General features: G+C 34.9%; 3 protein-coding genes across 3 annotated transcripts; 1 reads left to right on the forward strand and 2 right to left on the reverse strand.

Annotated features, from left to right (window-relative positions):
- Positions 1 to 467: 467 nt before the first annotated feature.
- LOC105976546 (uncharacterized) lies at positions 468 to 2108 on the reverse strand. Its single transcript, XM_088825716.1, has 3 exons — positions 1860 to 2108; positions 1657 to 1708; positions 468 to 631 (listed from the first exon to the last, which is right to left on the reverse strand). Exons 1-3 carry the CDS (start codon positions 1945 to 1947, stop codon positions 523 to 525), a joined length of 249 nt encoding a protein of 82 aa, XP_088681842.1. The 5' UTR covers positions 1948 to 2108; the 3' UTR covers positions 468 to 522.
- Positions 2109 to 5109: 3001 nt separating this feature from the next.
- Positions 5110 to 5873, forward strand: LOC105976520 (stigma-specific STIG1-like protein 2). Its single transcript, XM_013001757.2, has one exon. The coding sequence runs from the start codon at positions 5180 to 5182 to the stop codon at positions 5624 to 5626; it is 447 nt and encodes a 148-aa protein (XP_012857211.2). The 5' UTR covers positions 5110 to 5179; the 3' UTR covers positions 5627 to 5873.
- An 8415-nt stretch (positions 5874 to 14288) lies between these two features.
- On the reverse strand, positions 14289 to 17685 carry LOC105976682 (C2 calcium/lipid-binding plant phosphoribosyltransferase family protein). Its single transcript, XM_013001939.2, has one exon. The coding sequence runs from the start codon at positions 17433 to 17435 to the stop codon at positions 14421 to 14423; it is 3015 nt and encodes a 1004-aa protein (XP_012857393.2). The 5' UTR covers positions 17436 to 17685; the 3' UTR covers positions 14289 to 14420.
- Positions 17686 to 18998: the final 1313 nt, after the last annotated feature.

An 18998-nucleotide genomic window follows, 5' to 3' on the forward strand; every position in this document is an offset into this window, starting at 1 on the left:
CCTTCTCAACTCAAATTTCTCAAAACATTTATTAGTTGCATTACTGTTAGACTTCAAATTCAATTCATACCAAAATTTACTAAAAGACCAACCAAATGTCTTTAGCATATTTAACTTTAATACAGGAATATATATCTAATTGACTTTACAACTCAGTAGTTGGCACTTCTGGTAAACTTTAATAAATTTCAAGGAATTATTAACAATATATACAATTACGCAGGCTTCAAGCCCGGCCCATAATATATTTTTCTACAGAAGGCCCGAATGAATTGGGCTTTATCTAAGAAATTAATGGTAGAATATAATCTACACAAGCCCATTAAATCTGAAACATAATAAAAATGCACAAGAATTTACGAGAAGTTATATGCATTAAGAAACGACAATTAAGAAAAATTAAAGGACATGATTAATTAGACACACGTACATACACAACACAACAATAAGAGACATGGGATTCATAATTCTTTTGTCTGAAATACACAATGATTTACATGTCAAATTACCAAAGTACCCTCATTAGGTTCTAGGTGGGGTTGGATCATGATTATGGTTTGCTCCTGTCCCTGGATAATCTGCAAGTTCCATTTCCATTCTTCCTTCTACCAACTTCTCCATTTTCACATCCTTCAATATATAAATAGAATAAATAATTAAATAAATAAAAACAAATTAGTAATATTAATATTTGATCATTGTTACACTTGATGAATACAACTCGTAATTTACACAGTTATGCGGAGGTTTTAGATGCTACATCGAGTTATAATTACGTATGCATTGGATGAGTTAACCGTCGATGAGACTAAATAATTTTACACTAAGCACACATACACATATGTGTAATTATATATGTGCAGATCAACAGTTAAAAATTACTCGATATATTTCATCCGGTATTATAACATCAAATAAGCTCAATTATATATATGGATTATACTACCAAACAAAAAATTGGATAAGTACAAGAAAAGGGTGATTGACTCATACACCCACCGAGTAAGTGGACTTCTATAGAAGCACTATATTAAATATTAATATTTATGATTTTAATTGGTGTGCAAAGATAAGTGGACTTGTAAAGTCAAACTACATGTTATTTAGGTAGAAAGAAGCACTATTTTACATTATGATATTTGAGTTTTATGGTGTCAAAAGATTCTCCTACCAAAATTATATTAAGTTATTATTCCACTTTGCATTTTTTAGTTTTTACAAAATTTACTATAGTTATTGAAAATATTAACATTGAATGACACATTTTCACTAATAGATTTTTTCTTCTTCTTTTTGTTGAGGTGGCCACTGCACATTGTATCAGAGTTTGGCCAAATAAAAGGTCTTGAATTCGAATCTCACAATTATTCATTCCAAATATTTCTAGTGTTAGACAGTTTCAAATGTAATTTATTGAACTTGAGGGGTGTATTGGAGATTAAAAATATTTGCATTTGAAAAATATTAGTCTTATCATTCAATACTTCCACAGTTAGACTAGTTGATGCAAATAAAGAGAATCTCGTGTACCAACCTACAAATTTGGTGCTACTTCTGAAAAATCCTCTAGAAAATTAAGTTCTTAGCATAGCATTTAATATATACATAGATATGTAGAGAGAGAGAGAGAGAGAGAGAGAGAGAGAGAGTACTTGATGATAGGGAAAATAAGTAACTGAAACCTGGTTTTTGAATGTCTTAAGGCTCCCTGTTAGCCACAAATATCAATATATAAGTATTTTCATACCATAATTAAAATCTTACAAAAATGAAAAAAATGAAAAAACAAATAAATTACATTTTCAGCTAAGTAAATAAGTGTACATATATTGTAGTTTTTTTTTAGTTATAAGACTTACTAGATATGGGAACCGCGGAGGAGGTCACCATTAATAGGAAGAAATATAAGAGGAGCACCGCCACCAACTGCCGCTGCCGGAAAGCCATGAACCGCCACCGCTGCCGCCGCTGAAGTCTTCTTATTTCTTTGATGTTGTTGAAAAGAGATTATAATTTGCTACAAAAACTGTGGACCAAAATGGTGTTTTATAAAGGCACAAACTAATTATATTATTATTAGAGAAATCAGTTGAATTGAAATATATATATATATATATATATATATATATATATATATATATATATATAGGGCCAAGCCACCCGGGAAAAAAGGTCAACTTATGATTTCTTTAAATTTCTGGTGAGTTCCCACTCGCCTAACTTTTTGTTAATAATTTTTATTCCATGGTGTTACTTTCAGGAACAAATTTTTAAATGAATATATATATATATATAAAGAAATAAATTGGCATTTCCAAAGAAAGCAGAGGCATGGACTTATGCATGCTTGTCACGGGTGTGTGTATACATATATATACATACAGTCATACATATATATATATATAGAAAAAATATAGTTGTTCGTCAATGGTGATATATCATGCCTACTGTGCTTGGGAATTTATTACATCATATCCCACTAATTAAAAGTCCTAATTAAATATTAATAAATTTGATTTTGCAATGATTCATAATTGTGTGTTTCTTCTGGATTAGCATTCAGCATTCATCAGCACTGTTATATTATACTAGTTGTGGCTTGTGGGATTGGCATATACTCCCTTCCTTCCATTAACATACCACTTTAGAGAAAGAAAAATAAATTGTTATATATTAACATATACGTTACAATTTCAATACTGCATTTTTTTATTCAATAATTATCAATTTTATCTTTATTAGCCGCTATTTCCAATACTCTCTCTTCTCCCTTATTAATTACAACCCATTTTTTTCTCTAATTTTATGTGGACTGAATAACGACACATAATATGGAATAGAGGTAGTGCTAATAAAAAAAATTATAGTCCTCCATGTTTGATAAGACCAAAAACTTGTGTAAATGTTATAAGATTCATATACAATTTATCGACTTTCTACTATATATGTACGAAGTAAACGCAATAAATTACTATCTTGTATCGCATATAAAATTATGACCTCAATGGAATATATGAGGATCCGGATAAGGTAAGAGGGTTACATGATTGTTCTCGTGATTTCATATTTTTCATTTTTGCCAAAAACAAAAAAGAATTAAAAAAAGAAAATAATATATGTTGTGACTTGTGCCTTTTAAAATAAGGTTAAATACAAAAACACCCATGTACTATGGATTTTGTATCATATACCCATTTTACTACAGATAAATACAAAAACCTCCCTATTGTTACATTTTTTCCAAAACCTGACGAAAATACCCCTGCTAAAGGCTATAAATATAAGGGCTTGTTTGAGCCATTTTCCAATATATATAATTTTTAACATTTTCGGTCAATTTTACTTGGGAAATTTGGTATTTTTATTTTTTCTCTACAAAACATCTAATTGCTTGGAATTTTTTTTTTCTGAATAAAACCTTTTATTTTTGTCACTTTGAATTTCTTCCTTTTTTTCTTAAATGTCTTTCGGTAGTTCAAATTCTCAACAACCATAGGATTGTAAAGATGTTTGTAATCTTAGGATGTTTGAACTATCGGAAAACATTTAAGAAAAAAATTAAGAAACTCAAAATGACAAAAATATAAGGTTTTATTCAGAAAATTACAAAAAAATTAAGCAATTGGATGTTTTGGAGAAAAAAAATTTAAATACCAAAATTTTCCAAGTAAAATGGACTGAAAATGGTAAAAATATAGTGGAAAATGGTTCAAACAAACCCTTATATATATGCTTTAGCAGGAGTATTTTCGTCATATTTTTTGAAAATGTAACACTGAGGGGTTTTATATTTATATGTAGTATCTGTACAGGGTGGTATGATGCAAAGTTCTATCAGTACAGGGGTATTTTTGTATTTAACCCGTTAAAAATATTCTTACTTGGACATACGCTTTTGTCAAAATAATAAAAACGCCTTTGGGCTTAATTGTTTTGGGCCTCATATAAAAGACCACGAAGAAAAACTAAACAGCCCATTTTAGTTATAACGTTGAATCGAATCTCGTACGTGAAACGAAGAGAATCTAAAACGGAATGTAGATCATAGAATGTGCAATATTCATATTAAGTCAACGGAAGACTTATTTATGTAGTAAAATAACATTTGACTTTAATATGCATATGGACACGTATACACCACAAGAATCAAGATGAAATAACACTTCTTCATCGGTGCTTTAATTTTCCCAGTGAAGCAATTCTCACCTCTACGACTTAAATACATTTTTTTTTATTGCCCAAGGTCAAATCCCCTCGTAACTATATATGGTATATTCACAAGTTATTTCAAAATTAATTAATTAATTAATTTTATTACCACTTATATAAGTTTCTTGGGGAAGATTGTGTGTGTATATAACTTGTGGTTCAAAAAACATGTAATCGTGTATTTGACTGCACAATATTGTGCGCACCACCTGTCAATTCAGGAGGTTTAAGTTGAGATCTTATATTAAGTAATTGAAAACTCCTTTTTAATTACTTATACATAAATTAAAAATTAACCTTCTTTTTGTTAGAACATATAGTATATTAATTCTTTTCCATGATTAATTCTATAATTTCTTTCATTTATAAAAAAAAATCCACAATTTCTTTAATTTATTTCCTCCTTTACCATCAATAGCCTCATCCCATTAGCGGAACCAGAATTTTATGTTCACGGGGCTGAATGCATTGAAAATTTTATGAAGAGCCAAAAATGCTAATTATACACAACTTTTTTTTTAATATTTACATAAAAATGTAGGGTCTCGAGAATTGTTGGAGGGGCCATGGCCCCTCTGGCCTTATGCTGGCTCCACCACTGTATCCTCTGATATTTCAAATGCAAGATTATATACGGGACTTTTTTTTTTCGAATATGAAATTCGAATATATATTGTTCCAAATTAAAAAAAAAATTATATAAATAAATTAGAACACACTCCATGCATGCAACAAACACAACCCAAAGGGGGTGAATCTTTCACCATAATTTCAGCGTCAACTCTTAATTCATTCTGCTAACCCTATAATTAAACCCTAACTCTACTCCACTCCATCTCCCATAATAATCAATCATCTCTCCTCTCTCTCATTTCTAAATCAAGAACCAGAAAGAAAAAAAAAATCAAATTAAAAAAAAAAAAAAAAAAAAAAGTGGTAAAACGACGATTATTTCTCCAAGTTCAGAACAATGAAGATGATCATCAAGACCATCTTCGCCATCGTAGCAATAACCATGGCCTTAACCCTACTTTTCACCACCCAAAACTCCATTTCTCCACCACCACCGGAAAACCCTTCTCAGCCCATCAAACCGGCGGTAGCGGCAGCAAAAAGGGTGGGGCGGTTTCTCCAGCAAAACGAGAACCCGAGAGCGGCCGACCACTGCAACAAGGACGAAGAGATCTGCAGCCAAATTTCGGAAGGGAGAAACACGACTTGCTGTAACAACAAGTGCATGGACTTGCATTTCGACGAAAATAACTGCGGGGCATGCAAGAACAAATGCGCTTTTACGGAGTCGTGCTGCAGAGGGAAGTGCGTGAATCTCGCGTTCGACAAGAGGCACTGTGGCGCCTGCAATAAGAGGTGCATGACCGGTGGATTCTGTATATACGGCATGTGCGATTACGCCTGATTAGGGCTTCGGAATTTGATTTGGAAATTCGTCGTAAAAATTAAGGTTTGTTTGTTTGTTTGTTTTTTTTTCCCCAAAATATTGTTATCAATAAAAAGAAAGCCGAATTTGAGAATTCGTGGTATTTCTATACTTCAATTATTTATATATTAATTAAAACCCTTAATCCTCGAGGGTTTTAAGTATGCATACATAATTTTTATATATATTCAAATGTAATAAGATAAGACAAGTAAATGGTTTTAATTATAAGAGTGTGTATTAATAAGTTGTTAATTTTTTTTTGGTTAGCCACATAATATTTTTTGGACAGTGTGGTAGTGGATTTGTAATTACTTTCTTGATTAATTGTATTTTCTTGTGATGGGAATAGTTAATTACTTTGTGTTTTATTTCATTTAATTTGCTTTTTTTTTTAAAGCAAATATCATTTAATTTGCTTGTTAATTGATCATGTTGAGTAATGATCATTGGAAAAATAAGTTTAAAAAAAATAATCAACCGCGAGGGCATTATTTAAATAAGTGGTGAATTTACTAAATTAATTAATCTTGGAGGTTTAATTACAGAATAATTATCTCACTTTCAAAATTTGAAAGCACCTTCTTTGTACGTGTGAAAATCCCTAAGGGTTCGTTCAGTTACCATTCTACTGATTAAATTGTAGGGGCTAATAAGTAATAACATGCCGTCCGGTTAATCCAGGTAATTGAACGAGCACTAAATCAAACATTAAGATGGTATTCGTAATTTAACAAAAATATTTATTATTTTCATATAATATATTAATATTTCCCGTTTACACCTGAACGAGAACATGCATGAAGAAAGAAATTGTTTAGACAAGATTATGTTGGTCCCGACACATAAAACGGGTAGTGAATTTAGTAAATTGGTTGAACAAATTAATTAGTGAAAATACGAAAAGATTAGCCGAGGCGAGTTGACTCTGTCCTTAAGACGAAATTTCCCCGCAACGGTGCTAACGGATTAAATGGAAATCGTCTCCCAAGATACAACGGCAAAACTTGGAATAGGAGCACTCCAAATCCCAAGTACGACGAACTGTACTTTGTGTAGAACTTTTCGAGAGAATCTGTGAAGGGTAGGGTTAATATGTAGTAGGCTTGTTTTTGGATTGAAGTGAGGAATTTTGGGGAAGTTAGGGTCTATTTATAAGGATCGAAAAGTAGTATCCTTTGGAGCAAAAAGGTACCTTTTGTTTGAATGGTTGCACCATTTCGAGTTGAGCCAATTGGGAGTGGTTGCACCGTTTCGAGTTGAGCCGAATGGTTTGTATTGGTTCGGCCGCACCAATTCAGACCAGTCAGACCAATCGAGATGGGCTTCGAGTAATAAGGGCCCAATGGGTTAAAAGCCCATGATCTAATGTTTTTGGCCCGTCCCAATATTTTGATATATATACAGCTCAGTACTTCTCTACTTTTCCAATGTGGGATAACTCAAATCCCACTTTCCTTATATTTTGGACTAGTAATTTTTTCATTCACCACAAAATTGGTTCTAATCCAAAATTCATTTATATACTCAATTAGACCGTACAATAACATTGATAAAAAATTGTTCATGACTCAATTTTTAACCAATTTTCCCAACAATCCCCCACATGAATGAAAACGAGGGCGTCGATTCTCTCTAGAGTTCCCGCGAATAGTATTGCATCGGGATAGGTAGCATATAGCTTTGAACCTTCCGTAGTGGAGTTACATCGGATTTACTAGGCTGAGTAGTGAACACGATGTCTTGAACTGTCAGCCGTTCGTGTAAACCAAGACAATGCAACCCACACAATACTATTCTCACATTTCCTTAGTTCTCATGATTGTGTCCGTTTTGGCCATGGACACACATCTTGGATTCATAAGTGTTTGTCAAGTTTTTGAAGCGGCCCTCACTTCATACACTTACATAGGTGATCTCCTATTAAAGGTATCCTGCCAATACCTCACCTTTTGTTATAAGGTTTTGGAATCATTAAAAGCTTTCGCTTATCCTTTACCCTCTCTGCAGGCAGCACTAATGTCTATCACGGGAATGAGTTGGAAATATATTATTCCATAGGAATATATACTCCTTAGTGCATCACTGAATTTTCTTAGCTTAGTTGTCCCTTTTGAACCAGTTCTTGGGATCTCCAGTCAGCATGGTTGGGTTACCACCAAGATTGTCCTTAATTTATGGGTTTTAATTCACTCCCCTAGACAGGCAATATGTTTGATCTCTTTAGTTGACTTTTAGTCGCGGATCCGCTATTAACCATTGATTTTCATAATCAATGTTATATTATTTCCTTTGAGATCAATTGCCTAATGGTCTTATGTGTACGAGTGTATCGATACTTGCCATTATACATGTCGTTTGTGCCCTTAACGTAACCGATTGGTTATCACAATTTATTCATAATTGTAGACACCGACTTAGTCCAACACGGAACATCCTCCAATAATTTTATGAAGTTTATTCAACTTCTTTTCTAACCTTATCTCAAGTTATACATTCGAATTCGACCATGAATCGAGCTATTCAATTTTGTTTGAGGATTTCCAAGATACATAATCTTAGTGGACTCATACATCCAATGTTCCTTCCTAATACAATAAGATATTTTCTTTAATGTAATCCATTTAAAGGCTATACTTAGATTACCTAAGAACCCTTATAATATCATTGAATGATTATTATTTTTGGAATTACATATTTACTAGTTTGCAATTCATTATGCTGCCAAACTATCCAAACATTTGTAATTGAACCATTGTTCATCATTATTTTTGGCAAGGTAGACCCTTGGTCTTTAGATAACTAGATCAATTTTCTAGTAGTGTCTCAACATGAGACTTTCAATAAGACTATCTTTGTCTTAGTGATTTTAATCTGTAAGATTACATCGTCTAGACCCTCGTCTTTTGACATCAAAAATTTTATTTTTACTTTTCCAATATTTTCTCAACGTTCAAAATAGTATCATGATCACTATCTCATGATTATAATGTCGTCTATAGACATATACTTCCATGTGCTTTTAATATAAACACATTGGCCACACTCATTATTACGAGAATTACTAACACAATTTTATCAAATATTACTTTAGAATATTTCCATAGCTATTTAATTTAGCTTTATTGGACCACCCTTAATCATTCCTTTGAATAGTCCATCAAAACCTTAATGGTTTACTACTTGGAAGAAGACAAACTAACTTCCACGTATATTCTTCCAATGTAGACAATTCCAATGTAGACAATATTTCAATAATTGTCCTTTGTTCATTTTATAACTCATAAATTATAAAATCAAATCAAAATCAAACATATTGATTTTCTTTGTCATCTTGTTGTATCTTGGTTGTTCATCACTTTGATGATTTACCAATCACACATATTTTAACTTGGTTGTTCATCACTTTGATGATTTACCACTTAGACATTTATTAGTTCTCTTATTTAGAACTTATTTATTTTTCTTATTTTACAAGAAAAATATAATGTAATTTGCATCAAGAATGACTATCTTATGTACAATCATTATTTGCATATTCAATGAATATGCTTAAGTATTTTATCCACTTAACTATACTAGGCGTTATATATTAACTTAGGTACTTTTTTACCTTTGCCTAAACACCCCCACATTTCTAAATATTTATGTGGTTAGGGTCTAAAGACACCCACATTTCTAAATATTAATGTGGTTAGCTCGGGATAAAGACCCCCACAAATTCTAGAGTATGTATTCTAGAATTTATCAATATGATATCCATAAACTTTTTCCAAAGTTTTAGTTCTCATTTCTTAATTCATTTGTCAAAGTTGGCACTTTCCAACTTTCATTCACATAGCATTTAAATGCTTTGAGATCCTTATTTTTATTTTTATTAATAAGGATACAACATATAACAAAATACATTTTCTTTTGTTAGAAAAATATATTGGATCACCAACATATTTAGTTACAAAGTATTGTATTTCTTTCTCTCAAGAAAGTACAGAAAGAGAAATCTTCTCAAGATACTTAAATCTTGTCAACAAATAAGATTTCTTCATTTTCCTCAAAAGAGAAAACCCGTCAAGATACTTAAATCTTGTTAATAAACAAGAAAATATTAATCTCTTCAAATGGTAGTTGATCTCCACTATTCAATATTAATGTTAGAATATACAAATTCTAATCTTAATCGTTCATAATTTAGGATTGTATGTCCTAAACATGCCGTTCAAAATTCAGCCAAATCCAACGATTTAATTCTACAAAGCAAGCTCTTAAGCAAATTGCTCGAATTTTTATTTCAACAAAGCATTCATTGTTGTTTGCAATTATTTCGGATGTTTGGAAATCAAAATCCGATCTCATCCATTCACATTGTAGATCATCACATTGTAAATGTGATATCAAATTGAACCAACGATTCGATCTTCTCTTATGTTCTTGAGACAAGAACTACTCATGTGCTCTCATGAATTGAGCTTCTCTTTCTTTCTATTTTATTTCAATCACGCTTTTAATTAAACAATAGTATGATTCATATATAAAACATATGTACATAAACATAATATATGACATGTGAGCACGACGTTCATACTAGTTGATCATAGAAAGAAACAATATATCAAGCATATTATATCAACATATAGTATACACACGAGTATATAATAACATCAAGTTTGAACATAATATTTCATGCCATAAATTAGTTCATGTCCAACATAATGAATTGATATAAATTTTATAGCACGTAATCAATGCTTGTCCATGCAATAACAAAATTATGATGAATTAGTATGGTTTACGCAAATAATAATATGTATACTAATATTCCTCTTACTAAGTAACTTATACTTAATATACGAGACAAGTCTAATCGTTCATAGATAATATTAAAAACGTTAATAAGATCACGTACTCACGAATTTCATATAACATATTCGAAAATCTATCAACTGAATGGTTCCACATCAAATGAAAATTGGGAGAAAGCTAATCCCCTATCAAAACTATATGCAATTTATGCAAATAAATATGCATTTTCATAAGAAATGTCATGTAGTATAGCACATATCATGATGTTTATAATACACTTATTCAAGTAATTAACATATATGCTATCACTTTATTGCATTTAGGATAAAAATATTTCTATTATTAGTGTACATACACAAACATAATGAATATTCATTAAGCATATATATATATATGCTTCCACATAGAAATTAAACTATCATGCAATAATCCACCATTATATCATATAGCATTATCAATATATTTCACAAATAGATATCTTATAATTAAAAAGCATACCCGATAAATTATATGTTCGTCAATTCAAGATTTTGTGGGTAGCACCAAATCGTGTCAATATTATGGCAGTGCTGAATGATTTATTCATATCTCTTCCGTCCCAAGTCCGATTTTGTTGATTCAATATGATCCGAACAGCCAACAAAATTATCTACAACTTTTATGTTTTACGTTTTCTGAGATTCGAATTGGATCATGATCAAAATAAGCCACGAAGTCGGAATAGGTGTGCTGTAAATTTGCACCTACAATGGAACCAGAAAAAAAATATTAAATAATATTCATGAATCAAAAATAATATAAAACCTCATTATTGATCTTAGATTCAGTCTTCTTTCATCAAAATTTCGTGCATTGGACATTGGTGATGCGTTAATATGCGACGAGTTGCATTGGTCACGAACGGTTGTAATTTCTTATGAAAAGGTGCATTGGCAGTTCTGCCACCCTTTCGTGTTTTCATCATAACTTCCTCGTACGATCTCCGATTGTGACGATTTAACATGTTCTGGAAAGCTAACTTGATTATCTACAACTTTTGTGAAATGTTAATTTGCTATATTCGGACTTTAACACCTTCGAAAATGGGAAAGAATGTGGACTTCATGTTCTGTCCGAAAATGAACTTTCTCCAATTGTATTTTGTAACTTCTTGATTTTTGGCAGACTATCTTCTTCTCCATCTCGTTTACCAACGTGTGCAGAAAACACAATTTACTAAATCACAAATATTTCGTCTTAAGATTGTTGGTCCCGACACATAAAACGGGTAGTGAATTTAGTAAATTGGTTGAACAAATTAATTAGTGAAAATACGAAAAGATTAGCCGAGGCGAGTTGACTCTGTCCTTAAGACGAAATTTCCCCGCAACGGTGCTAACGGATTAAATGGAAATCGTCTCCCAAGATACAACGGCAAAACTTGGAATAGGAGCACTCCAAATCCCAAGTACGACGAACTGTACTTTGTGTAGAACTTTTCGAGAGAATCTGTGAAGGGTAGGGTTAATATGTAGTAGGCTTGTTTTTGGATTGAAGTGAGGAATTTTGGGGAAGTTAGGGTCTATTTATAAGGATCGAAAAGTAGTATCCTTTGGAGCAAAAAGGTACCTTTTGTTTGAATGGTTGCACCATTTCGAGTTGAGCCAATTGGGAGTGGTTGCACCGTTTCGAGTTGAGCCGAATGGTTTGTATTGGTTCGGCCGCACCAATTCAGACCAGTCAGACCAATCGAGATGGGCTTCGAGTAATAAGGGCCCAATGGGTTAAAAGCCCATGATCTAATGTTTTTGGCCCGTCCCAATATTTTGATATATATACAGCTCAGTACTTCTCTACTTTTCCAATGTGGGATAACTCAAATCCCACTTTCCTTATATTTTGGACTAGTAATTTTTTCATTCACCACAAAATTGGTTCTAATCCAAAATTCATTTATATACTCAATTAGACCGTACAATAATATTGATAAAAAATTGTTCATGACTCAATTTTTAACCAATTTTCCCAACAGATTACTGTCCTAAAAAGTTTGACTTTGCCTTGTCTTATACGTTGACTTCATATAGCTTAATTAATAGACCGATTAATAGTTAAGTCATGATAATTAGTCAAAGACTTTGCTGTTAATTGTAGGATTAGCGGTTTAATGAAACATGAATATAACTTGTGTGCTAAAGAGCTTCAGAATGCAGATTGCATTTGCAAGCAAAGTGCATGGTTCAAAATTATTGATTATTTTGGTTACTTTTTATATGTTTTGAAATATAATTAATTGCTTCACAAATAATATAATTATACTTTATTTTAGCCGTCTCGTTGAGTTCAAATGGTCCTTTACGTGCTGTTTGTGTTATCATCACATGAAATGAAATAATTAGACGTGCAATTATTGCAATTTTAATATACTAATTTATTTATGAAGTCAACATTTTGACCTTCATCCTTATATGAAGCAAATGTCTAATAGATCAAATTATCAAAAAAAAATGTCTAATAGATCTGTGGGGGTTCGTATCATCCCCACATGAATCATATATACAAAAATCGACTTGTATTATATATAATTGCTCCACTATTTTAATAAATCTAAAATTATTGTACAATTGCTATTACAAATTTATACATGTAATAAAGTTTCACTAGTGCACTATATTGTCTATTGACAATTAATTAACTCAAATGCACAATATGACTTTGATCTATGTTCTTGTATATATAACTGAAGTTGAAATCGGAATGAAATTTTCAATTTTGGAACAACTTTTTATTATGAATTCCAAAAAAATATAATTCTCAGGATTTTTATAATGTTATTTGAAATAGGAATGTATATGAGGTTATGAATTCCTGAAAAAAAATCGATTTCTTTTTATTATAATTAATATGATTAGTTATTTATATATTATATATGAGTGAAAAATATAAAAATTGAAGTTTAGCGTTTATGATTCAAAAATTTCTGATTGTGGAACATGTTTTTTCGTTTCAAACTCCGATTTTTCCGTTATGTTTATCGAACATAATTGAATTTAGGATAAACATAATTGAATTTAGGGTAAATTGCAACCACCTCTGAGGTATGATCAAATTACGAAAAAACCCCTCTTATTTGGATAATTACATCTACTCTCCTCAACTATTAATTTTCTTACACGTCCACCACACTTATGGTCTCAAATTCAACATAATCATCTAGATTCCGTGGAATGTTCTTTAGTTTGTACTTGTTTTGTACAAAAATACAGTTTCTAATGCACCATAATCTGATATATACAAACCAAAAAACACATCTTATGATCATCTTGCTTTAAAATATGGAGCTCGAATGGGATAAAACGGGTATAAAATTGAGAATATTTCATATAATCTAGAAGATTCATCTAAATTTGAAACAGAAGGGTAGAAGTGTAAGAAAATTTATAATTGAGAGGTAGTTGTAATTACCCAAACAAGAAGAAATTTTTCGTAATTTGACTATATCTCAGGAGTGGTTATAATTTACCCTTGAATTTATCTTTTCAAATTCGATTTTTTTTTTTAATTGAATATTCCAAAAGTGTCAGTTTTAATTATATACATCCAATTCCCCTCACATGTAAATGTACAACTCTTGATAGCAAAAATAGACCGAAAAGGAAAAACATAAAATAAATGGAGGAAGAATATGCGCTCCTCCAGCCTCTGCAACGGTCACCATATTCAAGATGTCTGCATTCAACACTCCCACCAAACATAATACTTAATAAATAGTTATAAATTAAATTAGAAAACGACAGTTGCTCCCAAACTCCAACGGTCACTTTTTCCCCCAAAAAATAAATATTGTCAGCACATCAAGACAAAACAAATTAAATTACTTGTATTTAATTTCACCAATATTCCAGGTACACCGGGAAAGTGCATCACAGTTCCCCTAGCCAAAAGAAAAAAAAAACAAATTAAATTAAATTAAACATTAAAAAAAAAAATCCATCTAGAGAATCCGATCGGACTGCGGCGGCAGGCGACGGAAAAAGTTCATCGGCACGGACGGCATATCACCCCTGAACCTCGGATGTCGGAGGTAATAAAACCCGGAACCCAACACAAACGCCTTAAAAGGCACAACATAGAACAACAAAGAAGCAAACAAGCACACCACCACAAATATACCCGTTGCTCTTGGATCTTTCCAATTGAACAATGCCTCCAATCTCTCCCCTTGTGCAGCCAAATCCCCTAGTAGTGTCTGGGCCCGGCCCGCTAGGGCCCGCAACCGGTCGTATCGTACCCTTATTTGGTCAACCGATCGTGTAGTTGGAAACCCGTCGAACTCCTCGTCCAGCTCGTCTGGCCCTACCGTGTCCACGTGGGACAACCTTGGATCCATTGTGATGGACACTCGTTGACGGAATCGAAACCTCAACGCTATGATGAGAAACGCGTACATGAAAACCGTTGGCAAAATTAGGTGCGGGCATAGAATGATGGCCATCAATAGGATGTGGACTAGAACGGTGGTTGGCGGGTGGGCCCATGTTCGGATCCCGTCGAGCCACCTGGCGAATTGGGCTGCTTTCGACAAGCAGCCGACGACGCGGAACCAGTTGGCTTTGCTCCTCCTCATGCTCCACATGTGCATGTCCGAATCCAACATGAATTGGACCACCTCCTGGCCGAGTGCCGGCTCGGATCGGGCCAGCCTGGTGGTCACGATTCTCATAGCGTTGTGCCTCAATATATCCTGTTGGGCGGGGCCCAACGGCTTCACGTAGTGCATACGTGGCAGCGTCGGATTGGCGTACGCTTGGATGAGACTAATCCACGACGAGCACGAAAACCGGAGCGCGATCTCGATCTCGCCCATCTTCTTGGCCCCGCCCGGGAGCAACACCGTGAGGGCGTACGTGCCGACGTACACCCGATTGGTGTCCAGCGTCGAGAGCCGTACCCTGAGCTTTCCGAGGCGTACGTCCTTGTCCTTCGTGGGGCCCGCTTCGCTGATCTTGTTGTACCTCGCGTTGTCGAATATGCCTATCGTGAGTACGGTGCAAGGGTCGTAGACGTCCCACGTGTACTGCTCGTTCCACCTGGGATTGAAACGGTCGAGGATCGTGCGAGTGCGGACCCACTTCGGGCCGTATTTGGCGACCACGTAAGCGTCTGTGGTGCCACGTGTACCGTCCTTGGTTTTGACGGGGAGGAGATTGGTGGCGCCTCTTATGCCCACTTCGAGTAGGCCAATTGGTGGTTTGGAGAGCTGATTGGCTGTGGGGCGGACGTCACTGGTCACGTGAGCTGCCTCGTCAAGCACGTGGTACCCACCTTCCAAGCAGACACGCACGTGTATTCTGCCGGCGTATGGTTTGGTTTCCTGGTCTCCAATTAAATTAAACCACCTGGATCTGGGCTCTGATTTATCGTCCGTGCGCTTGTCCACCGTGGCAACCTGCACCTTAGCGTGGCCCACTGAGTGCCCATTTGTCACGTCCTCCACTGTGATTGTCAGAAACGGCTCAAACGGCTCGGCGGCTACGAAGATCAGATCCTCGTTCCACGTAGGATTAGTGAAGCCGACATTCGTTCGGCTCGTTTTGAACAGCTGCGCGCCGAGCTGGGCTTTGACGTACAGCTCCGGAATCCGAACCTTAGGCTCGGAACCCGCGGAGCCTGAACCAAGCTGCAAGTCCTGGGTCTGGATGACCGTTAGTCTCAAATACCACAGCTTCGGAGACAAGTAAACCTTGGCTCGGGTCTCCGGTATCAACCCGCCGGAATCCGACTGCCAAGCCTCCTGAAAAGCCTCGTCGGCTTGAGTCCCGACCCACACCGACAGCATGACGTCATTTCCCGGCGACCCTTCGCCTTCCAGGCTGTACCACTGCGGCGCGAGTGGGCTATCTGGGGGGACTCGTTTGGGCACCTCCTGAAGATCGAACGACACCGTTCCGGCGGAGATCTCGTCGTCGGCGGCGGCGGCGTCTTTGTCTTTGCTCTTCTTCTGCGCCCAGATTGAAACTTCGAGGGAGGTCGAATTCAGTCCGTCTTTATCGAATGCGAAAACCTGGTCCCACTCTCTGTTCGCCGCTTGTGATTTGGTCCTGATGGTGTGGGTCCCGATCACCAGCTTCGCGAAGAAGGAGGAGTCGGCGTCCGGATTCGAAATCTTGGCTTTCGCGACGCGAACGTAGAGAAATGGCATCGGATCTACGAGATCGAAGGCGGTGGTTCTTCGATCCGCCTTCCCGCTGTTGATTTTCTGGAAGAGTTTTGATTCGATCTCAATGTGTTTTGAGTTCTCAGAAATGATTGATTTTTCTGGGTTTTGGGTGCTTTTCTGCTGAGCAATTGGTGGGTGCTGTACTTCGGTAGGTGGCGGCGGTGTTGGAGGCGGCGGCGTCTGCGGCGGCGCGTTCTCCGGTGGTTTCTCTTCCTTCTTATTAGCCTCTTCCGTGGCTGGTTTTTTTTCTTCCTCCTTTTTTGCCTCTTGCTTTGATTCGGGTTTCTTCTTGTCCTCCTCCTTCTCCACCGGCTTCTCCTCTGTTGTTGCAGACGGAGGTGGAGCGTCGTTCTTCTCCGGCGCCGGCGCCGGTGGAGGCTCTTCATCCACGTACCATACTTTCAAGCCAATCTCACCTTTGATCTGAGAAAAGACGCTTCTTTTCTCCAACGGATAGTAAACCAAGGGCACATCTTCACCGGATTTGACAAAAGTGCTGCCGGAAATTTTGACTTTTCCGAGGAAAGTGCTCCTCTTGCCGGTCTTCTTGTCGTTGTAGACGTTCAGCTCCATGGTCTCCGCCGCCATGGAATCGGCGTCGTGGACGAAGAAATCGAGCTTCTCGTTCCACTGGGGGTTGAGATCCCGGAATATGGTCTTTGTACGGCGGCGTTGGCCGTCGAAATCGACGATGGCGTAGGCGCTCGCCGTGCCCTGGCCGTCTTTCGGCATCAAGTTCTTTGCGTCGCACACTTCCACCGTCAGTTTTCTGATGCAATTCTCCGCCATTGATCGGTGAATTTCTCAGAAATCCGATTTTTTTATTTTTTATTTCTCAGAAAAATGTGTAGAGAGAGAAAGGTGTTTCTGTTTTTAGAGAGAGAGAAAGAGAGTGAGTTTCTGAGTGAGTAGGACTGTACTGGAATTTAAAGGCGTGGTAAAGTAGGAGGAGCCTCTTTAATTTTGAAAATTACAATTAAAATAAATTAAAATCAATTATGTTCTTAATAATTTAATAATTAATTAATTTTATTTGGTCCGAAATTCAAATTACTGATATTGATTCAGAAACTTCCGAGTTCCCTTTACTGAAATAAAATCTACTGTAGGGGATAATTTCCTTAACACGCGATTATGGTATTATTATTATTCTATTATTGATTAAATATTTCATTTTAATTTTAATAAGGTGATTTATTAATCTAAATAAAATAAAGGAAAAAAATCAAAATAAAAGAAATTCAGACAGGAGTACAATTTTTTACAGGGGCCACGTCAGCAAAACCACGTAGGACAAAGGGTGGTCCACGTGGTGGGATCATCGGGATGCTGTGTGTGCGCGGCTGTTGAGCTGCGGCTCGACTGCGCCAGAGTATTGTGCTTGCTGCTATTGTACGGTTTTATTTTTTAAATATGTTTTTTAATTGTAGAAAATTAAATTAAATTGCAATTAATTCTTATTGTCTCTTGGTTTAATTGTCTGAATTTTTTTTAATTCCTTTTCTCTGATAAATTTGCAATTGCTAATAAAAATAAAAAATCAAGGCTACTTCTATTAAAAAAAAAAAAAAAAAAAAACTAATTTTCATATTTTCCGCAAATTATCGAGATCATCCCGAAATAAATAATAAAAATAGTACTAATTAACTAACTATCACAAAATAAAGTCCCGACACTCATGAAAATTGCATGATGAAAAGAACTGACTTATGGGTAATGGTGGTTGGTTTTGTCTTGATTTTTTTCAACATGAGAATGTTATTTTTGGTTCATGTCATTTGAGTGTTGATGTTTGAATTGAACAAGCATAGCATTAATACTATATTTCGTTATTATTTTTTTTTTAAATAAAAAAATTACAAATTAAATATAAAGTGTTATCGATTTTACGTATATAATAACAAAATACCCAATTCATTACACCAGATGTAGCGTCTACAAAATCAATGTAATGTTTTACCATAGAACATGGCCAACAAATTAAAAAAGCCACCCCCAATAATAGATTATACAAAATGGGCAAAAAAGATTTGCCCATATTTTCATTATCCGAATAGTTGTAATAATTAATTAATAAATACATTTTATGTAAAAAAAATAATATATAAATATTCTTGGATGGTAGTTTGGTTGTATGTATTATGGAAAAAAAAGGAGAGAGTTAGTTGGCCACTAGTAATAATCTCTGCAAATATGAACGTTATTTTGTTCTTGTGCTCCACAAACAACTATTTTATCTGTCTTATTTATTAGGTGGATTGTCAGTTATATTATTATTGGATCAGTAGTAATTAATTAACCTCAAAACAAGGTATTAGTAAAAATAATTAGCTTGTACTTTTGTAAAGCATC

Source organism: Erythranthe guttata, chromosome 11, assembly GCF_056151865.1.
Source record: "Erythranthe guttata isolate IM_541 chromosome 11, IM_541, whole genome shotgun sequence".
Classification (NCBI taxonomy): Eukaryota; Viridiplantae; Streptophyta; class Magnoliopsida; order Lamiales; family Phrymaceae; genus Erythranthe; species Erythranthe guttata.